Genomic DNA, 25,609 nt, shown 5'->3' with positions numbered 1-25,609 from the left:
TAGCGGCAATTTACGCCAACAGCGACTTCCAGCAGAAAACTCTTCCCAGCGTGCCGGGCGGGCCGGAGCAGCTCCCCCGGCTCCGCCGCTGTGGGCTCCTGGCGCACCTGCTGCCTAGAAGGAGACGAGGGAAAAAAAAATCACCCCAAATTACACCGTTCAGGAGCACCAGCGCGCGAAGAGCATGTGCTGCCAAGAATGCCCAGGGCAGGTAACACAGGTATCCCAATGCCTCCCGCCGGGCCCCAGCAGCGGGCGCGGACGGTCCCAGCCGCGGGCAGCGGGACATGCTCAGTGCGAACCGCGGGCTCCGCCTTCGCCTGACCCGGATACAGACGGCGCTGCCGCTCCGCCGGGGAGCGTGGAGCCGGTCCGGCCCCGCCGCAGCAGAGGGAGCGGAGCGCCCCGGCGGTGCCATGGGGCTGTGCTGAGCGCCCGGCCCCGCCGCCCGCCCGTCCCGCGGCGCCCCCCTGCCCCCCGGCCATGGCCCCTATGGGCATCCGCCTCTCGCCGCTCGGCATGGCCGTGTTCTGCCTGCTGGGGCTGGGCGTCCTCTACCACCTCTACTCCGGCTTCCTGGCCGGCCGCTTCGCCTTCTTCATGCTGAGCGAGCCGGCGGCCGCCGGGCCCGAGACGCCCCACGGCTCCGCCGCCGGTGGCGCCGTGGACCTGCGGGAGCTGCTGGCCGTGTCCGTCCTGGCCGCCACCAGGGGCGGGGAGGAGGTGAAGCGGGTCCGCGAGGGGAACGTCCTCAACGCCAAGGCGAAGGGGAAGACGCGGGAGGGGGCCGAGGAGCAGCTGACGACCGGCGACCTCCTCTCCAACCGCAGGATGTTCTACCTGCTGAAGAGCGCCTTCCCCGCCGTGCAGGTGGGTGCCCAGCTCCCGCTGCGGGGCCGGGGGGCTGCCGAAGGCCGTGGCTGGTAGACCCCGCTACCAGTACCGGTGTGGAGCCCCAGCTGGGCTACTCGTCACCGGCGCCTCTCCGGTCTGTAAGCGCTGGCGGGAAGCACTGCCCTCGATTTGCGTTTTTTCCTTCCCCTCACGCTGAATTTGTGGCAGTGCCACCTCATGCTTGTTGCCGGGGGTGTTGGGTTGCAGGGGAAGGAGTTGGTGCGTGTTGTAAGCGAAGCCACGCGAGGTGATAGAGTACGAAGTAATACGGGCGTGGAGGGGTGCGGGAAACACCGAGTCTCACCGTTGTGGATTATGCGTTCTCTGGTTAAGGATACAAGTAATTTCGCAGCGCAAATTCCGCGTGTGCTTAAAGTGCTGAGATTAGGAATGCTGTTATTTTCGTAGTTGTCTTTCCTGCCTTCAGTTAGAGGAAGAGCCAGGAACGGCGAGAAGCAATTTAGAATCTGAGGTTTAGGAACATAGCGCCGCAGTAACAGTGTTTATCTCTCGCGACTGTGGGACAGCAGATAAGTTAACAGCTGTGTCACGCTGTGGAGCACTGCCTACGTGGGCAAAATGAGTTTACTTTGTTTTCAGAGGTGTACGCACCCCTCCCTGCTCTCCTTCGCTTCTGAAATCTGGGTCTAATACTTCAAGTCACACCCAAACCAGAACTATACTTTGAGGCTTTTTGGGGTTTATTGGCATTGTTTCTGCTTTTGCTTCAGTAAATGGGAACTGCTGTCTCGATGTTAAATTCCTTAGTTTTTCACAGTCATTTGAAATGGCTAGAAACCCCTAAATTTGGATTTAAAAGGTGGTGATTGCATGCTTCTCCTGGACAGGTTGAGAGAAAAAGTAGTTACATTTATATTTTGGTTGTTTAGTTACTACACAGTGAGTTTTTAGTGGCTATTTTGGAAGTTCCTCAGGGTAGTGTGTCATTTTTTGTTTGTTGACTTTTTTGTTTGTTTGGATTTGGTGGGGTTTTAAAGTGTTTTAAAGAACCTGTTGAATATGAAATCTAAAGAAACAACAAATTCTTCAGTGTTTGAAATAAACTTGATATGTGATGAATCTTCCCGTGCAGAAAAATCATGAAGGTTCTGTATGTAAGGGACAAACCAACTTCACAGGCTCTACGTTAAAGGAGGAAAAAGTATTGACCCCTATTCTCTTTTATTATTCAGTGTCCTCATGGAGCTTGGCATTACAGCTTACCTGGGTCACAGCCTGAAACCTGTTTGCTTTCCCCCCTTTCACAGACAGAGTGACTTCATTAATCTAGATATAAGAGTTGCCTGTGCTTCTAGAGAAGACTGGATTTTGGTCTGGGCTTGAAGAACTCAGGGAACTGTTCTGTGTCTGTGGTCACATGTGTGAACTCCACTGTGGTGCCTGGGATTCTTAGCAGTGACAGCCTGACTTGTGTGTCTTTCTCTTAGAGGGTGCTATCTTCAAACATCTACTTTTGTAGATGGCCAGAAACAGTACTTCAGTACTGTTTTTCATTTTTTTACAGTTGACTCGTGCTGCTAGTGTTTAAGAATAGATGGTACTGTATAAAATGCAGGTGTGTTCTCAAAACCAGTATGAAGACAAAAATGTGTGTATAGGTCTGTGGAAATACCAGGCATATGTCTTTCCCTTTTCCCCGCTCCTCCTCAGATTGACTGAGCTTGAGCATTGAGGATGTCCAGGAAGAATGCATTTGACAGATTTTTCAGGTGATCAGGAGTTATTCAATCTGACAGATCAGCTCTGGGATGTTTAGTATTCTAAGTCCATGATGTGGATAATAACAGCTTATCTCATTGGTGTTTAAAAATATTCGCTAAGCTGTATATACTAATAAGACATTCTGTCTCTTAAAGTCTGTGATGAAGATGTATTCATAAACATTTGCCCAAACCAAAATAAAAGCTTTCTTTTACTATATACATACTATATACACTTCTCAGGTGTAAAGACAAGATATCACCTCCATCTGCAAATCCTGCATGCATAACTTCAGAATAACGCATCTAAAACTTCAACTCTTTCGTAGAACAGACCTGCTGCAGTTTTGATGTTAATATAAGGATTACAGAGGATTTTCTAGGACAGTATAAAATTGCATCTCATAAGAAGTATCTTACTTTATATTTGTAGCCTTATCCCCCTATACAGAGTGACACTCTAGAATAAAAGACATTGAAGTCAAATAAATCCCCTCTTCTCTCCTTGCAAGAGAAGATGCTGCTAATAAAAGCTGTCAAACAAAAACTGAAATAATTCCAAAAGTAAGTTTAGGCTAAATGCTAATTTTCTCAGATAATGAAACCCTTGAACCTAACAGAGGTACCTCAGTATTTAAAGTGGTGCCAAATGCTGCAGCCAGGAAGAAGACGAACCAGCACAAAAGCTAGGTGCTAAAATATGCCTATAAAGCAAAGGAAATGGGTTTGTTCAGTCTGGAGAAAAGAAGGCTCTGGGGAGACATTATAGTGGCCTTTCAGTGCCTGAAAGGGGCTACAAGAGAGCTGGAGGGGTACTTTTTAGAAGAGCATATAGTGACAGGACAAGAGGGAATGGCTTTAAACTGAAGGAGGGCAAGTTTAGATTGGATATTAAGAAAAAATTCTTTACTGTGAGAGTGGTGAGGCACTGGAACCAGTTATCCAGAGAAGCTGTGGGTGACCCCTCCGTGAAACTGTTCAGAGTTAGGCAGGATAAGGCTTGGTCTAGTGGAAGATGTCCCAGCCCATGGCAGGAGAGTTCGAACAAGATTACCTTGAAAAGGTCCCTTCCAGCCCAAACCATTCTATTATTCTGTGATTCTTAAGAATAGCCATGGCTTTCCAATGTTTCAAAATAACCAAGGGGAGAAGGCATTTGGCTGAAATAAACTTGTCAGTGAGCAGCCTTGGGTTCCTTATTTTGTGCTGCTGGACATAAAAAAGGAAAGCAGGTAAACAGTCTGTCTGAAGCAGATCTTCTCTTAAGGTGTGGTTATTAAGAAAAAATAGACAAGTTAGGCTTCTCACTTGCAGAAGCTGAAATAAATCTGGAAAAAGTCTTACAATACTAGGATTTATAAAAAAACTTCCAAAATCTGAGGGGAAAAAAACCCCACACAGGAAATATTTTGCCTTTGTTCTTTTAGGTAAAGTTGTTGTCTGTACAGGGGAAGAACAACTCAACTGCTTACATCATTTGCTCTGTTTGATATAAATAGATGCAGTTCAAGACTTCTCAAAGTTATGTTAGGTAAAACCAAAGAGAAGCAGATCAATTCTGTTTTATCACTGTGCAGTAGATTGAATGGTGTTGAGTCTTGGTTTTATATCCCTCAGAAACAGGGGTGAGAAAGATAAGGGAGGAAGGGGCAAGTCAGTTGGGTAACTTGGATGTTATGCAGTGTTGTCTGATCACTCTCAGCAATGAATATTGGCATGTGTATTCCCTGAGGTCTGTCTGTACAGTTGATTTTAAAATATACTTAATGCTAAAATATATGCAGCGGTTTCTTAACTGCAGTTACAGGCTTGAGGTGTTCACTGCACCAGTATGTTGTCCTCATCTATTTGTCGTGCTGAGAATGAGTTAAAGCTCTGATCCAGCTGTAATCATCCCCTCTGCTCCTTTTCATTTTTTATTCATCTTGTTTATCTTTTCTGGGTTGCTTCTCTGCTCTCCTTGTTGGTTCTCCATGCAGCCCTATTTATTTCTTGGGCTACACTACAGTGGTGGTACAATAAGGAGTGGGATGGGATTTAGGTGAGGAGATTAAGGACATGATTGAGCCAGCCTTGCTGCTGGGAGGAGAGTGGACTGGAGAGGTAGTCTTTCCAAATTCAATTAGAGACTGGCCAGAAACACTAGTATGTTTTGCTCAGAAGAGCTTCTGTAAAGAAATGATCTCATGATACTGGGGTTTCAGCAGCATTACCTGCTAAAAGATCTCTCTCAGCACCGTGCCTCAGGCTCTTACGTGGCTTGTCTGGGAGTCAGTGTCAGGAGCTTGATAACTGAATGTATCCAAGGTAAAAATTTAAAATAAAGGTTATTTAGGAATACCCTGGTTCATTTCCCATTATGGGCCATCTTCAGCACATCTGAAGGAGCAGCCCTACTTGGTCACAAAGGCAGGAGTGATTGACAGAGGACAATGTGTTTCTTAAACTTGCATTTCGACCACATTATCTCTGTGCTCTGACTGTGAAAAAGCCAATTTTAAAGTGACAATTTGCTTCTGCACTGTCCTATCATTATTTTCACAGGATGAAGACTTCAGTCTTATTTGTCTGATTTAATTCTGTCCTACACTCTCTTTTTGAGCTGTTTTGGCTTATTTTTGACCAGTGCATTAAATTACGTTCTATAGTTGCCCCAGCTATATGTCTTATTTTCTAGTGTAAATACTGAATGGAGTTTCATCTTATTTGTTCCTTTTTTTTTTATTGTGACTGTGGTGGAAGTCAAGTCTTTCTCTGTCCCAGTCTTTCTCTTTGAGCATCTTTTTATGAGTCTTCCTGCTGTCCTGAATCCAAACTTTTCTATCTCTTTCCCGGTTAAAACTTATTTCAAGTTTGTGCATGATAATGCTGGAATCAGGCATTGGTGTTTGATGCAACTACTCAAATTGTTTAAAGATTAAAGGCATTTTAAACTTACAAAGTGTTATTTTGATTTCCGAGTTTGCATTCATTTTGAAGTCAAGTAGCATAAGCTTTCAAGAAGCAGCTTTCATTCGTAGTGAAAACTGCTACTCACCACCCCCAAGTTCAAAAGTTGGAAAGGAGGGATCATGAGTGGTCCTGGCTGCATGTGTGCTAGGTATTGGTGTGAATGCACATCCTTCCTTGTGTAACAGATTCTGGAGCCCTGTTTCATAACCGTGGTAGGTTAGATACTTTCCTCAGATACTGGAAATACGGTGCTTTGACTGCTTTTTGCTTTCCTGGAGAGTGCTCTGCTGTTGTGCATATTTATGTCCTGACTTGTCAAGTGGGTGTTTACATTCAGAGGTTTTGGCATCTGATTCCTTCACACAATTTGTGTATGTACAGATGCTCTGAGAAGCTGAGACAGCTTTCACCTCTGATACATTTGGGGAAAAAAGCAGAGAAGCAGAGCCAATGGAGGTAAAACAATCTGACTTGTAGTGCAGTGGGTCTAAGGGCATGTTGCTCTTTGGTGCAGTGCAACAACAGCAGATGAAGGGGTGAGGCTTGGTCTGTAAGTGTGAGAAGGCCCAAAGACTGCTTGTTTTGAACCTCTCTCCCCTGAGTTGTGACATCTCTGAAGCACAGTCAAGTAAGAGCAAATCAAGTACAGTTCCATGGAGGCACCTAATAAGTCAGTACACTTTTCAAGGTGTGTAGTTGTGGGTATCCTAGAGTTGTAGAATGGTTTGGGTTGGAAGGGACTTTGAAGATCATCTTCTTCCAACTTCCCTGCTGTGAGCAGGGACAGCTTCTACTAGACCAAGCTGCTCAAAGACCCATCCAATCTGGCCTTGAGCACTTTGAGGGATGGTTGCAATACTGCAGGTGGGGGTCTCATGAGGACAGAGTAGAGGGGGAGAATCACCTCCCTCCACCTGCTGGCCACGCATCCCAGGAGGTAGTTGGCCTTTTGGGCTGTGAGCACACACTGTTAGCTCATGTCCAGCTTTTCATCCACAAGAACCCCGAGTCCTTCTCCATTATGCTGCTCTCAATGAGTTCATCTCCCAGTCTGTACTCATGCCTGGTATTGCCCCAACCCAGATGCAGCACCTTGCACTTGGACTTGTTGAACTTCATGAGGTTCTCGTGAGCCAACTTCTCAAGTTTATGTAGGTTTCTCCGAAAGGTGTCCCTTCTGTTGTGTCAACTGCACTGCTCAGCTTCATGTCATCTGCAAACTTGCTGAGGGTGCACTTGCACTTGATCTTACTATATAATTGATGAAGATTTTAAAGAGGATGAGTCCCAAAACACAGCCATGAGGGACACCGTTCGTCACTGGCTTCCACATGGGCATAGAGCCATTGAGCACAACATTCTGGCAGCATCCATCCATCCGATTCCTTATCCACTAAATAGTCTACCCTTCAAATCCATGTCCCTCCGATTTGGAGATAATGATGTCATGTGGGACCATGTCAAAGGCCTTACAGAAGTCTAGTTAGATGACACCAGTTGATCTTCCCTTGTCAACTGTTGCAGTCACTCCATCATAGAAGGCCACCAGATTGGATAGACATGAACCTGAACTCTTACTAGTTGCTCTGGACATTAGTCCAGAGGATATATGTAGTGTAAAATATCTTCTGCTGTCCACAGAGGACATCTCTCAGTCAGCCAGAAAATTGGAATCATTGTTGCCTTATTGTTTGTAAATGTTTGCATTTACTTCTGTCTCTCCACTTCTTTCCTCCATCTCCACTCAGGTGAATACAGATGGCAAAGTTAAGTTTGAGTCTTGGGTATGCATAATGCTTACACTGCATCGTCGCTAGTGAAGTGGCTGTGTAGGTCATGCAGCGTTAGTGCACTAACAAAACAGACAAACATCTGTTAATGTTTTACTTATGCTCCCCAGTGCATGCTATTTTGTCTAGGCCTCCAGGCTTTTCATTTTCGTGGTTGCATTCAAATCAATAGACTTATCTATTGAATCACAGAAAATTTGGGGTTGGAAGAGACCTTTAAAGGCCATCTAGTCCAACCCCCTGGCAGTCTGTCCCAGAAGAGAAACTGGGACATCTTCAACTCAATCAGGTTGCTCAGAGCCCTGTCCAACCTGACCTTGAACTCTTACAGGAATGGGGCATCTACTACCTCTCTAGGCAACATGTTTCAGTCTCTGTTATTGAAGTGTAATACCTGGAATACTCTTACAATATTCTGACAGGTGAATGTTGTCTTTTGTTGTTACCTGTGCTCTGTGGGGGGGTGTGTTGTTTTGCGTCTGTTTTATTTTTGTTAGTTTAAGTATCTTAATGAGTATTTCTTCTTTATAATAGAGGTGTGATAGTATTTGTGTTGTTTTATTGTCTAATAAAGCAGCACTAAAATTTGGATTTGAGAGGACTTAATTGTCAAATGGGGATGTTGATGGTCTCAGGAATAGGTAGCTGTGCAACCTGATCTTTTTCAAGATGCTGGATTATTTGTATATTAAAATACAAAATGAATGTTGGGCTGTATAAAGTATGTGGGGAAGAAGGGGGAATACTAAATTTAAAACAAATTCACGTACCACCAAACACTTTCTAAGAAAAATGTTGCATTTTCATGTACTGATGCATGTTTTTAAAAAATCACCTATGTATTTGAAAGAAGCTTCTATTTATTTTCTTAGCATATATTTTTTCAGTTTAATTTCTCTTTAATGGGTGAGTTCAAAGGCAAAACTGCAGTTGTGTCCTCCTCTTTTAAACCAGGAAAAAGCCTGAGGTTGTGCACCATGCCACGGACACCTAGCTAGTATTCAAGTAGGCTTTTTGGGTGATGAGCTGCCACAAAGACATCATGAAGTGCTGGTAGGGAGTATCCCCACACAGGACAAAGAGCCACTGTGAGGTTCCCTGAACTCTTTATGTGGTCAGGACTGTTGGCTCTTTATTAAGAGTACTGCATTTATCCAGGCAGGTTCGTAGTACACTGGAGTTGCTTCCTGTGTCCCTGAGCAGGTCTACATTCCAGCCACCAGTGTGCTGGAGGGGAGTGTTCTCTGTGCAAGAGTTTCCTGAAGGCTGGAAACACCTGAATGTTTTGGAAGATGTACTGTGGGCTGATCCTGGTGTTGCCATTGGACATCTGCTGCTGGCTCCCATAAGCGGCATCCCTTGTTCCTTATGGAATTCCTGCACCTCACAGGCTCAGTTTGAGGAAGCTCTGTGCTGTCAAGATGCTGCCAGACTGCCTTGTTTATGAATTTTTTTTTCAGCAGTATTCCATGCACTGATTTACATATATTATATTAAACCTCTGTATTTGATGCAGTTCTTTGTGAGGAGGGCTTTTGCTTTAAGCATAACTGGAGAAGATTGCTGAAATGTAGTTAAGCTTGGTGTCAGTGGGCAGCTTCCAGAACTTGCCAAAATGGGCTTTTACACATTACAGCTGTTAGACAGGTAACTCCAAATAGCAATTTATTCCTGTCTTATGCTTGCTATCTCAAGTTCTTGCATGATGGGTTACTATCTAAATGTGACTCTTAGGAGTAGGTAAAGTTCTCTATATGATAGCATGCATGTAAACTTTATTTACACTAGTGTATCAGGTTAATTGACTCAGAGTATCTGGCTGAAACAAGCTCTGTTGTCTAAAATGTTTGGTGCTATGATTGTCTTTCTACCATAGCTGCTCCTAATTTGTGAGTGAAGATTTGGGAATGCAGTCAACTACATCTTCATATCACTTCAGAAAAGTTTCAAGTATAAGGTCATGGCTTCTGGAGGCATCCAGCAAATGAGAATGACATGTAAGAAGGGACATCGTATAACACAAAGACATGTTTCTGGGTATATTCTCCTGCATTAAAAAAAAAAAAAGGAGGAATAAATAAGTTCCCAGTGTTAAGGGTTGGTGATTTTCTCTCAGGAGACTATGTCTTGCAAAACCTATACTGTAACTTTCTAAGAATAATTTTAATAGCTGCTTATTTTGGAATGGCTACGCATTTCTATTTGATCTATTATTTGTGGAGTATTTAGCCACAGCTACAGAGTAAATGGTCATATGAATGGAAGAACTAGTGACCCAGTTGATTGGTTTTTTTAATTTATTTTCTCCAGATGGCTCTGCAACCTTATCACTATTTCTCCGTTTGTTTTTTTTCCTGACAGAATAATTATGGCTGTTGAAAGAGACTCCTCACAAGCATTATGAATACTACAGTGTCATGGCCACCACTGCAAAATTTAGACTACTTAGGAGATCTTTCTCTGAAAACAATACCTTTCAGATAGTTTCTGACTTTTAGTGTACTGTAACAACAGGTTTAACAAGATACTCTTCCTTTTGAGCATTGGTTCTAACCCTTTAACTTTTTGGAGGCCTCTTTCTTCTGTTGAGGAAATGTTTCTTTTATAGTGGTATGTAATGTGCTGTAGTGGAACTTAGACTGCCCAGGGGCTGTGTTGAGACTGCCAAGTCTGTGAAACTACTCATCTTGACTTTGCAGCACCGTTTTCCCTAGGGGAAAACACAATCATCAGGTTTATTGTACAGTGACAGATGTTTAATTTGTAAATGTCACAGCAACTTCAAGGGTTCTGTGTCTGGCATACAATGCTTTAGATACTGGTTTTACGTGAGAAGACAGCTATGATGTATGGCTGGAGTAGCTGCAGTTCTGCTTGCTTTTTCTTTTTGAATTCTGTTGGAGAAGGTGACTAAACTCTTTGCTAAATATCTGTTACAGTTGAGGTGTGTGTGATGTCTTTTCTTGTCACGATGTGAATTATGTAAAAATCTTGCTCTTACAAAGGCTGCACATTCAAACGTAGTCTTATAGCTGCTTCATTTTAATTGTCTTTCAGTGTCACTTCCCTACAACATCTGTAATAAGCTGTTTTAGTCAGAAGGGACTTATCTGCTCCTGCAGTCAGATACCTGAATCTGAACTATCATCTTGACTCTATCTGTAGCAAGTAAAGGGAAATTGGTGGTTCTAGGTTGTAGATACATTGCATGCCATGTGCACCTACTATTTTGCCTTGACTGGACTTGGGAACTAATCAGTTTGGCAACCCTTTAGAATTATATTAGAGGAAGACACCTTTAAATTTAACAAGAATAAAAAAGCTTGTGTTCTCATATTCTAAAATAGCCTAAAAGTCCAGATTGGTTACACTTGGCTTCAGACATCTAACCTATACATCTAAGCCATAAGCATCATCATCCTGCTGAGTAATTAGTGGAACAGTGGTTCTTCCTGCCAGGTTATGCAATATTTTGGTAACATGAGAGATCATTACATACAGTATTTTGTGACAACTGCATCTCTTGTGATCCAAAAATGTAGTGCTGCTGTAGTCACAATGACATTATATTGGGTTTTACAGAACATTATTCCATTCAACAGGTTGATGCTGTGTGCTCCCCTACTGGACCAAACTCTATTTGGCATACTGAAATGCCCTCTGGTGTGGAATAAAATTCATTAAGCTAGGCAGCAGGTGACAATAGGCTTAAATGTGACCTTTGACTGTTCTTTATAACTATTCTTCATGGGCCATCTTAGGACCTTATCCCAACCTGCCCTAAAGACAGATATGGGATGTTACTAATTTGTGTTTGTGTAATGGTTACATTCAGTTGAGCTTCTTAGATTTTTGGCTGTAACTCAATGCTGGCAGCAGGAATAAATATATACTAAGATGCTTACTTGTCCAAATCATACACAGTCTGCAAAATACCTGTTTATAGTGTATCTGCACATTTCAATATGCAGCTACTGATCTGTATAAATTGAATATTATACCCCTACTATCTGTATACTGTATGATTCTCCATAGTCAAATGTTCTGCTGGTAGTCTTTGAAGCAACTGCATTTAAATATTGATTTTTTAAAAAATGCAATTGATACTGTGGGAGTTTTCAGTAGGGAGAGTTGCAGCCAAAGCAGCAGTGTCTAGCTGTGGTCTGGTTCACAGTAAAATTCTCGATTGTGGTTTTCCGTTGCTTGTAACATGATGGTAATAGCTTGTGAGTTGCTGAAAAAATGAGTAATTCATGCACTTTGAGCTAGAGGTGAAGGAAGAAGGAGAAAATATGAGCAAACCTATAATTTTCCCAAGTACTACAGTTACCTTGTCTCATAAGTTAATGCAACTACTTTTGTTGTCTTATCACAGATAAATTCTGAGGAGCGTGTTGACACAGCTGATCAGGAGACAGTCCCTTGGGATCACAGTATTCCTGAAGACATAAAGCAAAAAATACAGCCTAAAGAGGTTCCAGCAGAAAGTGTTACTGTCTGGATCGATCCGTTAGATGCTACACAAGAATACACAGGTAGCTGATTCTTGTTGACAAATCATGTGTGTAATTCTGATGTCTGCCTTTTATACTGGAAACAAAATAGTAAGTATTTAAAATGACATCTCTTGTTAAATTGTGTTATGTCAAAGCTAGTGTGATTTTAATTGAACAGATTGCATAATGAAATTTCTCTAGTTCCCAGATCACAGCGTTTACTTTTATATATTCCAGCTCTGAAATTACTTTGGTATTTCTCACAGCTAAGTAATTGCTATAATAAATGGTAACTCAGTTATGGAATTACACATTTCTTTATTTCAGTTATTACTGTGGCAACACTAAGTATCTCATATTTTGGGTTTTCTTTATTTAAGGGGAATACTAAGTAAATACTCTATTTAACTTGATAAAAGAAAATTTTTGTTATACTTTTTAAAAAAAAGGCATGCATAATTCAGTCTTTGGATGTCATGTAAGAAGTTCAAGGTAATCTAAAGTAAAATTCATGCTGATAAGTACTGCAGAACAAATAGAATTTTTTTGTGAATATTTCACTGATGTAATCATCTTTTCCTGTGAACATTCCTTGGTATTTGAATATCACTTTTGAACCAATAGATGATAGGAGGTGAGGCAGAGAAAGGAGAATGTAGGGGCACAGATTTCCATGAAAATATGTGCTACATAAGACACAGCTGTTAGTATTAGATCTGGTAGTATAGGTTACTTCTGCTGAACAGGAAAAATTGCTGGAAAACTGAACAACCTTTAAAGTCTTTTGAAAACTGCAAGGTTATTTGAAAATACATCAAAGTTACTTAATTGCAAGAGGCAGAATGTAGACTAGTCTTCAGAGAACATTTCTATAATCTCATGTCTTTTTTCTTTTTCTGTTCTTGGCATCTGATTGTAAACTTGCTCACTTTCTTGTTTTCCCCACAGAGGATCTTCGACAGTACGTCACCACAATGGTTTGTGTGGCTGTAAATGGTAAACCAGTAATAGGAGTGATACACAAGCCATTCTCATCATATACAGGTACCTTCATGCCTTCACATATTTCCATCATCATCAGCCATAGTGTTAATTTAAATTTGATGTCTCAGACAACATCTCTAGGTATCAGCGAGAAAATAGTACCTGGGGTAAAAGATCACTGCTGCAGATGTGTTCTGTGCTATAAACCACAAATGAAATGGCTGTCCTTGTTTAACAAAAAAATGATGCATTTAATACAAACTAACTGAAAATATGTTTAGGAATTAAGACCCCTTCAATCAGAGTGCTTGTAGCAAACCAAAAAAGTTAAACCTACAAATACTGACCAGTCTTATGTTTGCTTTTAGTCTCTAGCAGAAAAGAGTTCTTTGTTCATTCAGCAGAATAACTTGGGTCTGTAATATTATACCCAGGAGCTGGTGTTTATTCAGTGTGAATAACAAAGATTGATTAAAGATCTTAATGGCAACTGTTTGTATGTTACAGGCAAGACTGTCTAGCATAGCCTTATTGATTATCTGCCATGCTTTTAATGCCACAACTGTGAAGTAATTAATTCTTTAGTATTAATGGTGTATCAGTGAGCATTGCTGCAAGTTTGGCAATGTGTGTGCACTTCTGAAGGCTTCAAAGTAGTTTAAGTATTCACGTCTTGCTATGTCTTTGGAACAAGAAGTTCTGTTTACAGTTTCCCTTAGGCAATACTGACCTCTAGAGTTCTGAAGTTATGCAGTAGGTCTAGCATAAAAACTAAATGAATAAAGGTATTTTTTATTTTTTTTCTTTTTGGGGCCCACTGAACACTCAATATTTTGTCCTAATATTTTACTGTCTTTAAATATGAAATTAATTTCTAATCTTTAAAGTATATGTGCTATATTCCAGTATGCTTCAAGAATCATAGAGGGTTTGGAACATTTTTCTATGTATCAATATCTATCTGAAGAAATGGGGTTTTAGCACTGTAATGTTAAAAATTTATCTCCTTTAAAAATAGTGAAGTGTGAAATACTCAGACACGGCATTAGATGAAATGCGATGAATTCTGTCATTCTGTGTGACAAGTATTCATTTTCCAAGCTGGAAATACCAATATGTTATGCGTAGGATTGTTCCTAATAGTACCACACAAATACAAAGTGATAAAGGGCAGTCGGCATTGTTATCACACATAGCTCAGTCTGTTGCCATACAATCTCGCCCTCTAGTGAGATGAAATTGCTGGTTACTTTGCTGAGTAAGTGTCAGATTAATGGTTAGGGGATGCCACCTACCAAGCTTGGCTTTGAACCTCATGGTGAAACACGTGGGAAGCTGTGTATTCTAAATTCAGTTCTCTGAAATACAGCACTGAATGTTTTTCTTTGTATTGCTATCCTCCTGAGCTATTTCCTTCCTTAGCATCACTATCCTTCTGAGCAGAATGACTCAATAACATCTTTGAAGGGTAGTGGGGCTTTTTTTTCTTGTATAAAAATGTTATTTCGGGAAATATTGGAACTATTTCTGACTAGGGGCCATCCTTTTAACTTCTATGGCTTTCCAATTGCAAATTCTAAATATTACTACTTGTGATTTTTCCATCTTAGTCTGTTTTTTTGAAAGTATCATGTAAGAAAAGCAGGCATGGCGTAGTGTCATATGCATAAATGTGGGGGGGGAGTCTGTTTCTCTTCTGCCTGTGTGCAAATGTGGGTATCTACCCCTTCCTCTGTCAGCCCTAACTTTCTTTTTACAGTAGGGAGAGATACTAAGTCAGAGGTATCAATTATATTTTTTTGGATAAGTATCCTTTTATCTCCACACCTAACAGAGATTCTCTTTTGTAAATCTTAGCAGAATTTGTGTTTCTTTTGTAGCTTGGGCAATGGTGGATGGTGGGTCGAACATAAAAGCTCGTTCCTCCTACAATGAGAAAACTCCAAGGATTATTGTATCCCGCTCCCATGCAGGAAAAGTTGAGCAGGTTGCACGGCAGACATTTGGAAATAAAACTGTGATAATCCCCGCTGGTGGAGCAGGTTTGATTCTTTAAGCATCCTATCCCTTTTATTGCTTTTGAATGTTTTAACAGTGTAGCTTTTATCAGACAAAAGAATGTATCTGTGGCATCTCCTCTTTTTCCTCTTGCTTTTTGATCTTCACATCCCTAAAAGCAAGCACTTGACAATAGGAACACAGTTTTTGCTGTGTCTAGGGACATAGATGCAACCTTAGTTCAGGCTTCAGGCTATTCACAAGTCAGTATGTTAGTGACTCTTAGGCTGGACCAGCAATGTTGTGGTCCTTTCATTGAACAGACTAATGTGTGTTCTTTGAAGTCACTGATGCCTCAGTGGGAGAAAAAGGGTTGTGTGACCACTGACAGAATCATGGAAGAGAATCTGTTGGTTGTTAGTTAACTATTAGTATGTTTGATTAAAAAAGTATTAAGAAAAAAGCCGTGAAAGTTTGGTACTATTTCTTGCATTTATGTCAAAAGAGAAAACTAGTGTCACTATAGTCCATTTTTATCTGCCTCATACTCAAAGAGGTTTTTAGCATACTTTTTACTTACACAATATCCTTGTGCATGTTACTCACAGAAAGTGTAAGTGCATTTGATCATAGCCAATCTTCTCGAGGGTTTGACTCTGTATAAGATAAAGAAAGAAACAGTTTAATGAAACAAGAATATCGTTCAAAGAGTTGAAAAACTAAAAAAATTCCATAAAAGAAAAGAGTACTATTTTGAACAATGACTTTGTACTGGATAATGAGTGATAAAGGGGAAAGCCCTGTGCTGAGTTGCTTTATTAGAGTGGTGTATGCATCTTCTTTCAATTGTAATAAAAAGCCAGGAAGAAAAAGGTAGACTTCAGCATGATACAGGGATTGAGACATACGGGTATAAATGTAAGAGCAGAACTATATTTGAGTTTCTGATCTTGTTCTTTTAATATGTCTCTACAGGAAAACCTGGTTTATTTTTTTTTTTCTTTTTTACTTCTGCCCATTTCTTCTAGGTTATAAAGTGTTGGCCCTCCTTGATGTGCCTGAGAAGAATCAAGAAGAAGCTGACGTGTATATCCATGTCACCTACATTAAGAAGTGGGACATATGTGCTGGAAATGCAGTGTTGAGAGCATTGGGTGGCCATATGACTACCCTGACTGGTGAAGAAATCAGTTATACTGGCTCAGATGGCAATGAGGGAGGACTTATAGCCAGTATCAACATGAACCATAAAGCACTAATTGAAAAACTTCCAGATCTGGAAAAAACATCACACAAATAAACATGACTGATGGAGAAGTACAAGTTGTGCTTTTGTAGCCTCCAGATGCTCTGTCTGAAGAAGCAGGTATGAAAACCTGCTGGGAAAGATGCACAGCAAAGCAAAGCAGTTTGGTGTGGGTTTGAGGACTATATCCTGCATTGGGTTTTCGTCAGTGGTGGTATTTAAAAGAGAATAAAATAATAATAATCAGAAGTAGGAAGGGGACTGATGGCCTCACACATCAATTTTTATGTTTTATTTTTTTCAAACTGTTTTCATGCAGTTCTCATACTTAAGGTGCATATACCATATATATTAGTGAACGTAGGTGAACTAAAGCAAAATCCAAATTTTTTCATAAAATAACTTAAGTATTTCTCACAGGAATTTCTTGAAACCTTTTACATCTTACTGTAGTTGTAGCAACTCCATAATGAATTAGGTACTAAAAAAATTTGATTTGAATAGGCATCTGATAACTGTGAACAGTTTTGTCAAGAAACATGACCTCATATTCTGTATCCCCTGAATGGAAAGCACAAGAAGGTTGATTCAAATCTATATGCAGCAACAGTTTATCTTTGACAGTGTGGCACTCCTGCTTTTTAAGAGAAAAAAAGAAATGTTCTGTACTATTTTAACTTCTTTCCTGAAGATGTAAACCAGTTTTAGTTCAGGTGGGTTGTGAATATCGGTGTTTTATTAATCAGTGTAATTATTTCCATATACCTTTTTAAAAGAAGGCAGTGTTTCCTTGTATAGTTTTTAGCAGTTACTTCTTGTCCTTGTTTTCTGTGTACAGTGTTGAAGATGCATGCTAGATTTTTCTCTAATGTAGGACTTGTTCATCATTTGGTGTTAGAGCCGATTGAAGCAGCCTCTTCCTTCAGTACCTGTTATTTTGTTTGTTTTGGGTTTTTTTTTTTGTTTGAATGGAGTCATAGGGAATGGGTTTAACAGAAATAGTAAGTTGACTGGTTATTTCCATTTACAACATGAGATATAAACCAGCAATTTTTCTGCAGCCCTTGAAATAACTTTGTCTTTTTATCTTAAGGTGCACTCTTTTCTGCAGAAAGCTCTTGAGCCATCCCAAACAGCTTGTGGGTTGTGGTAATGTACATAGAGAGAGAGAGACCATTTGAACTTGAATCTGTTTAAACAAATTTGAAGAACATGTGGCACTTGAAGTACAGCAGGGTCTCCAGAACTTTACTGAAAAATGTTCTTTCCAATCCAGTATATACACAACAGAATGTGAGTTCTTTGATATCAAATGACAATTTGTTGCACCTCTAAAATGTGTGGAGCTCTATCTGTAAAAATGTAACCATCTGCACTGTTGTTCTTTGCACCCCCTCAAGGGTTTCAGAAGGTTAAAATATACCTGTTGTTTGAATTATTGTAAAGAAGCTTCCCCTCTCTCCTCAAGAAAGCTAAAATTTTTAATTAATACAGGTGTTTTCTGTTTGAAGTTTAATCAGTATAGACTTAGGTTGTTTAAACCTTATTCTTAGTGACTTTAACTTCTTTCATGCTATTAATCAGAACTGCAGTTCTGAGTCAAAAGAGGTTTTTCTTTTTAGATCAGTAGTAGAGCGTGGCTAGATATTGATTTTAACTTCTAGCTGAAGTTCACATTTCCAGAAGATCTTCTCATATGTTGCAGAACTATGGATACAGCCTTTTATTCCTCAATCTTACTGGCAAAGTAGACTGAAGCTTAGTCCTACTAGCCTTTTGGTACGGGTAGTTTTGTTTAGGGAGCGTTTTTTCTGACGTTAACACTATTGCTGCTCTTTGAAAATAGCTTTTACATATGTAGATAATACACAAAGCAACTTTACTTCCAGTTCTTAAATTTAATAAACTGCTATATGCTATGACAAATAAGCGATTATGCCCTTTTTGAAAAGGATCTGATCTATTTCAAAAACTTGTTTAGTTTCTAAACCGCAGTGAAGAATAAAAAGCCAGATATTTATCAAGGTTTTAGTAATATACAAGAAGACTGCAGCTTTTTAAGGCTGATTTAAATGTCTTAGAGCCTAATAAAAAAACCTGTTTATTTGTTAAAGAAGACAGATTAAAATTTAAATATGAGAAATAGCCCTAGTTAGCCTAGTGTAAAAACCCATTTGTGTCACAGGGATTGAATGCACAATATTTAAATAGGCAATTAAGACAAAGGCTGTGGCAGGTTGTGATTTTAGATTCAGCCTGAAATCATGTGTAAACTTACCTTGTGAAAATGTGACTGCTTTTATTTTGGGTATGCTTCTGTCACTTCCTTGCATAAGCTGTAATCAGACAGCTTCTGTATGGGAAATGAAAAATAAGCTGTTATGTAATGTATCAGGGCTTACTTGCATCTTAGTTGAGGGAAAAGCAAATACCTTAGGAAAAGCCCTCTCCTTCCTTCCATGTGCTGGCTAAAGAGCCTAGTCTTCCATTAGTGAGACTTGTGCTTGTTTGGACCCATTTATGTTCTGAATTGCTTTGTTGCAATGGATCACAGTGTTCAGTACCTGTCACAGGACACCCTTATTGGCCTAATCTCACTTCCTGTGAAATCGAAGGCAAGGTGAGAGTGCAATGCCCAGTTGATTACTTCTAGCAGAGCCTGAGCTCAAAGAGTTTTCTCACAGCTGCGGCTTAAAGTGGTGCTTGGGGTCTCCCACTCTAGTTTAAAAAGTAGCTGCTTTGGTATGAGAATAGGTAAGCAGCTGATGAATATCAGTTTCTGATGTAATTTTGCAATAAATGTAACTGTTACACAGACCAGCAAATATTCAAAAGTGCTGGCTTAGCACACGTGTGCCAGTGCACTGCGTTGTTCGTACGACGTTAATGCTCAGCACATCCTATTTCTTTGACTATGTTTACACTCCATTCTAAATCATTTTGCTGTTTTAGCTTAAATACTTGTTTGGTCTCAGCAGTGTGGATGTAAGCTTATGCCCAGAGGGATAGGAAATGGTACCATACCTGTATTTCACTGCTAGGCTAGAACATTGTTCTTTGCATCCTAACCTTTTCCACATAAAGCTGTCATACCGTTTTTAGGGATGCTACTTAAAACAATTGCATGATGTAGGTCAGTCCTACGCAAGTATATATTTTCTAAAAATCGTGGTATCATCCTAGTTCCAAATAAGAGAAGTAAGAGAATGTATTATTTTAGTATTGGTTTTCCAGTGATGGATTTTTTGAGTGGCTATTATGGTTAAGGTAATTGAAAGTGAAATTATTCTAAAACCATATGTATTTTCTCTTTTTCATTCTGCTAAAAAGAGTGTATGGTAGATAAATGATACCTAGTACTGTACCAAGAGTCCTAGCTTTCATTCCTTGAATGAATGTTTTCTAAATAAATGGACACAGAAATAAAAGGGTTGAATATTGTACTTAACTGGTTTTGAGATTAACCTGTTTGGCAGACTTTTACAGATGGACTTATATAAGAGCTGTTCCAATCTACAAAGCACATAATAATAATGAAAATACTTAGCAGAGATGGCTTACTTGGATAGTGAGTTAACCATATAGGTGAAGCTGCAGTCATCTAGTGATGTTGGTTCATACATTTACTTTTACTTCGTGGTTGTTAGAGTGGGAAGATTTTCTAGTTGGCTTCAGATGTGGAGAAGAGTTTTGATTTTTTTTAAATGGCCAGTGGCTGGAGCTCAGGGGCGGGGAGAGTGGAGTCAGCATTGGAATTTATCTCTGCTGTTTTGTTTATAAACAAGTGTATTCCAACATCTTTGTAGCATCCTGTTGTCTGTTGGAGTTGTGCAACAGTGGTTCAATTTTGTGTACTCTTGGATTAGCAGTGTAAAACCAGGAATCTATATCCCCCAAGAACAATGCAGAGACTGAGTGTTGTGCTGCACTTCTGCTGTGTTATGCCAGCAGAGACTGGCTGCTTCATTGTCTCATAGATGTCATTCCAGTTGCAGTTTGTCTCATAGCAAAACTGCTTTTCTAGGCTACTGTCTCCCCAGTTATGCCCAACCTCTGCATAGATCTGTTTCCTGAGCAAACTAGAGAAGTGAAGAGGAAAGAAGCAGATGACTGTGCTGAAGAAATTATAACACAAAACACTTATTTCTATTTCTTGATTTTTAAATTACATTGATCATTTAATTTCCCTCATCTTTCAGGGGTTAGATAATAATACAGTTAAAATTCAATGAACCACAAATAAATGCCTGTGAGATTTTAAACCCAAGCTTGATGAGAGTGCAAAGGACTGCCCGTAATCAAGGTGAGCCTCAATGGATGGTTTTCTGTCAGGCCATTCATGCTGAGCCTTTCTTCAATGCTTTGGTTTAGATGTTTAGACCCTTTCACACAAACAGTTACAGATTTGACTTTGCCAAAATATGCCTGATGGTCTTATCTTCTGATCTGCTATCCTTAATGATAAAACTGCACTATAGCCCCTTCACTGTAATGTAACTCACTGAGACAAGAATATGGTAACTCTCAGGACTCAATTGCTTGATCTGTGAACCACAGCTTCTGTTTGGCAGCTCTTACAACAAAGTGCTGGCACCTGCTGTGAGTGTCTCCCCACCCTACAAGCAGGTCGTGCCACTCACGGTTCATATTGAGAAGCTGTTGAAGCCTTCACTTCATGGTCTTCAGATGCCACATCAGCTCTTTCAGCTCTTTTGAGAGAAGTTCAGAAGTGCTCATCTGATTTCTTACTGGAGCTCCCTCTGGAGCCAGTAATTAGTGGTCACTTTTCCCTCTTTACTCTTCCTCTCTGTTCCTTTCTGATCCTTGCTCCTTTCTTAGTCGATATGGAAAAGAAAAATGAGAGATCAAAGGTGAAGACAGTCACAAAATGAGAGGGCCCCAGCAGTAAACTATCCAGTTTATCCTGAAGGTATTAATGTTTGGGACCAACATCTAATGTGCTGATTGTACCAGAAGGGTAATAGTTGCCAACAAAATAATGGTAACCTAGAGATGTTCATGTGATTAGTGGTACTGAACATGCAGAGAAGATGCAAATGGACTAAGGGGAAGTTAAACACACAAAAACAAAACAGCTTTTCAGTGTAGTCTTACAAGCATTTGACATTTGTGGCCTCCTGGGTGCAGAGCTTCATTGGTTGTGAAAGAAGGTGCATTGGCCCTCTGTGAAAGGCCTGATTTTGTTGAACTCAATAGCAGCATTCCCACTGAACTCATTGTGAGCAGAAACAAGCCAGATAAAACAGGAACAGTAAAGTAAGTTCTGAAAAGCTCAACTTGTGTCAATAGAGCAGATGACCTGGGTTGTGTTAAACTTGCCTCTGGCAGCTTCAATCTGCATTCGGAAACATCATCCCAGTGTCTTGAGATTCTAAGTCTTTCAGGTTTTTTTATGGTCTACAATTGATAGAGCCTACTTTTAGATAATCTTATTTCCTAACCCAATTTTTCCTTATTTGTAATTCACATTTCATTTTTTCTCTCCAAAGGACTGGCAACACTCCAGCATTTTTCCTGTTGTCCCACCAAATTGTATTAGCATTTTCCAACTGTGTGCCAAATTGAAATAATTCTATAAATAAACTCTCTGAAACTACTGGTCTGTGAAGGTGTTTTTCTATATTTTGTCTTTTTATTGGGTATTTATTGTTTCTTTGTGCACCGGCTGTTTTTTTTTTCTTTTTCCAGTAATGCATGTCAGGTTGCTTCAGCTGTGCTATGTCCACATGTGTGTGAGAGTTTCTGCCTGAGGGATTATCATTATTGACAGGTGATAAATACAATTCAAGTTCTCACTGGTTTTGGTTTTATAGGTGTGTTACTGTGAAAGTTGGTCAGTTTGTGAAAATGAGTGCTTAGAAATCCCCTGTATAGTATTGTTCCTTGGATCTGAAGAAGTTTTCTTTCCAACATCATCTCCAGGTCTCTTCCTAATTATGTTAATTGATTCTGTTCAAGTCTCATGTTTCCATGAGAATAGTATAAGTAGGGTACTAACTGTACCATTACGAGCCCTTTTTCTAATAATGTGCCACTCTTCATAAGTGAAACCATGGAATAAGTTGAAAGATTCTTTAATATGTGCAGGGCTGGATGTACAGTGAAGTCATGTGTCATCCTGGTAATACTGGCCTTGATGTGCTTTGCTGAATCTCATCTTTTCCCAGGTAGGAACCAAAGCTACCAGGCAGCTTTTGTGCCAGTACAGTCCAGTCAGTATGCACACAAGCTACTTTTTAGCGTGCCTAGAATTGTGCTCTGGCACTAACACTGTTTGTATCTACTACTAAACACTCTCAGACTCTAAAACAGTAGCTGCTTGTGGACTGCTCATTGAGAATTGTCCTGGGATTGTGCAGACTACTGAACTGTGCCTGGGAAATAGTTTGGGATGGTCTGGTTTGCTTAGGCCAAAAAACATGCGGGGGATCGTGCATAGTACTGTCTGATGTGCTGGACAATTCAGGTCATTCAGAATGGTATGACTTGTATGGACTCTAGGCAATATATGCCACAGGAGCTGTACAGAGGTGTTTTGAAATCCCTTATCATACATAATCTAACCAGGAAAGGAATTCAGAGAGAGCTGTCTGTTGTGATGCTCTGAAAAGTGTCTCGGGGAAGACACATCCGAGAGGAGCAGGGATTATTCCCATCTTGCAAAGTGGGTGCCCATCACTTCTGCTGTAGGCTTAAGCTTGGTGGCCCTTTACTCATCATATACCTTAAGTAAAATGACTCCAAATTACAGGAATTCTTCCAGTGTAAATGCTATGATTTAAATGAAAAACATAGCAAACATTGTGCTAATAAATAATTCTGTTAGGGGCAATGGACAGAGAAGGAACTTCACAGATTTGGCTTTTACATTTAAAAACCACTCATTTTTCTTCCAAAGGAATGTATTTATTATAGCGTTAAGAATGTGTCATGTTTGCACTCCTCTCATCTGAACTCCACCCAGGCTGTGTGGGTATGGCGTGTTTGTATTTGCAGAGGGCAAATAGCATAGCGCACATTCTACTTCAGCCAAGGGATAGTGTTCAACTAAAATAAAGGGATCAAATATGTAAGAAATCTGTACCAGGGGAAAGGCAAGTGCTTTAACCTGCTTCCGATAATTTTCTGGAATAATACCTAAATCTGTTGGAAATATTTGTATCAGCAGTAAAGATTTTAATTTATTTTCCAAAAGTAAAGTATTTCTTATATATGTATATATATATATATATATTTTCTACTGGACTGAACTGACCCAGATCTGTTTACTATTCTGATAAGCTCCTAATCTTCTTTTACAAAAATAGTTTTATGCATGTTTAAGAATGGCTTTTAGAACCTAAGTTGCACTCCATCCTAGTGGATTTATACCAAGAACACTACATACGCCAGAAAAGCTTTTAGCATTGACACTTGGATCTCTAGTACTAAAGGGCCTGGGGCAGGGGGAAGCAGAGGCCAGTAGAGGGCTCTGTCTTTTCATGAATGCCCTGAAGAGCCAAAAAGAGCTTGGTGACTGAATTTACATGCCCGTTTCATTTTTCACAAAGAAAGTCTTTCACGGTTTTTTTTCCTCAGTTGTGCCATATGTCTTTAGTTAAGAGGGCACCCACAGAGTTCTAGGGTCTGGTCCAGAGGGCTGCACTTAGTTGCTCCTATGCAATTTGACAGCTTGTTATAACACTCTTGAGTTTTTGGACTCAATCTTATAGGTCATTTCCACCTTAAATGATTCTATTATTTTAATGCACACTTTCTCTTGTATTTTTAATTTTATATAACATGGCAGTCAAACTGCATGCTTCTGTGCAATGGATTTAAGCTACTGGTAATATACTTTCTGTTAAGTAGCACTTTTCAGACTCCTTGAAATTTATCCCATGAATTCATGGACATCTGTAACGAGCTTGGAAAGGCATGGCGTGAACTTCCCATGATGTCTTTGTGCGTGTTCATTTCGTGGAAGTTTTGCTTCTGTAAGTCATGTGAATAAGGTCAATTGTGACAACTGTACATTCAAATTTTGTGTGCTTTTAAGTACATAACCACTTCACCTGCTACTGCAAGTTAATTGCTCATGACTGATATTGTTAGAGGAGCAACTCCTCCACTTCTATAAGCTCAACAGCTTGTACATTTCAGTCTCTTGGAAATAATATCTTTATATTCTCACCCACCATAAGCATGACTTGAGGACCCTCTGTTATATGCCCCCCCCCCTTTTCTTTTCTTTCTTCAAATGTAGATCCACCACCAGAGAAATTTTTATCAGTTTAGTTTAACAAATCAAAAAGCCTTTACTATTGCTTAGGCAATTAAAATGCACTCCTGTTGAAATATCAAGACTTGTCTTCTAGCTAATATAAACTGACATGTATTTTGATATAATTTGATCTTCCTTCAAGATAGCAAAGAACAAGTTTCTGTCTTGGCTTTTCTTGCACGTGAGAGCTGTTCCATCTTTGTCTGGAAATATTGCATCTTGCAGCAGCGTGTTGGGACCTCTTGAAGCAGCTCCATCATACATTTTCAGGCTCTTTCTGGCCACTGTGCCACAAAGAACAGAGAGCACACTAATATTTTATCAGCTTCTTGCTACTGAAGTTGTTCGTGGTTTATTTCTCTTATTTCTGTCACTGGCAGTTGTTCTCCATGTTCTCACATGGAGAAAAAAAAAGTGATTTTCTCTTTCAGCCTTTTACAGGAAACTTGCAGTGCTTTTCTCCTCAACTGTCTTCCAGTACAGTATTAAAAATGTAATATTATTGTTTTCTTTGCATTGCCTTTAATTTGCACCACATGGACTTCTAGTGACTGCCACCTTCCTGCCTGTGGAGCAGAGAAAAAAAATAAATGTCCATGTCCCCAACATTCCAGCTGCACAGACAAAGCAAGCGTGTGCTGCTCTCTGCCTCCCTACACTTTCCTTTAGTCAAACCTGAGGCAAAATGAAAGTGAGGAGTTTTGAAGAACATCTGTTTGCTATGATCCAACCTTCAGTCTTCTGCTGTAGGGATTGTTACTCCCATTGTGAAAGCTAATGTAAATGTGTCCTTGCTTGCCAGAGGGATGGTACGGATACCAGAAGGTCTAACTACAGCAGAAAAAATAGTTGGAGAGAGATAGGCATCCTCATTTTAAAGAGAGAGCTAATTTAAGAGTTGCTATTTATGGGTGCAAGTAATTCCTTCTGTTAATTATATATAACTGCCTATTTAAGTGCAATACTTATAACATGAAAATGAACTTCCTTAGCTGCTTTGGGAGATGAAGAGAAATTAAGAAAAGAAAGCTAGTGTTTACTTTGGGATCTTTTTAAAAAAAAAAGAAAAGATTGCCTGTTTGGACAGCTGTCCTCCATATAAATTGAAATGCTTTAAATCACTGAATCTTTCTTGGTCCATGTCCATCACAAGCACTTCCTGCAGTGTTGACTGTCTGCACTGGGACTAGGCTGAGCTTTGCTGTGTATCTGTCTTCTAACTGTGGGATTGGGCTAAGGGAGGT

The 25,609-nt window shown here is 40.1% G+C and overlaps 1 protein-coding gene across 1 annotated transcript; it reads left to right on the top strand.

The window, feature by feature from the left end:
• The first annotated feature begins 362 nt into the window (after positions 1–362).
• Positions 363–21,698, top strand: IMPAD1 (inositol monophosphatase domain containing 1). The gene is made up of 5 exons (XM_017834301.1): positions 363–870; positions 11,733–11,892; positions 12,802–12,897; positions 14,718–14,879; positions 15,864–21,698. The coding sequence occupies exons 1-5, from the start codon at positions 484–486 to the stop codon at positions 16,133–16,135; spliced, it is 1,077 nt and encodes a 358-aa protein (XP_017689790.1). The 5' UTR covers positions 363–483; the 3' UTR covers positions 16,136–21,698.
• Positions 21,699–25,609: the final 3,911 nt, after the last annotated feature.

This window comes from Lepidothrix coronata, unplaced genomic scaffold, assembly GCF_001604755.1.
Source record: "Lepidothrix coronata isolate B3197 unplaced genomic scaffold, Lepidothrix_coronata-1.0 Scaffold232, whole genome shotgun sequence".
In the NCBI taxonomy this organism is placed as follows: domain Eukaryota; kingdom Metazoa; phylum Chordata; class Aves; order Passeriformes; family Pipridae; genus Lepidothrix; species Lepidothrix coronata.
Note: the sequence above shows the minus strand (reverse complement) of the source record. Positions and strands in the feature narration are given on the sequence as shown.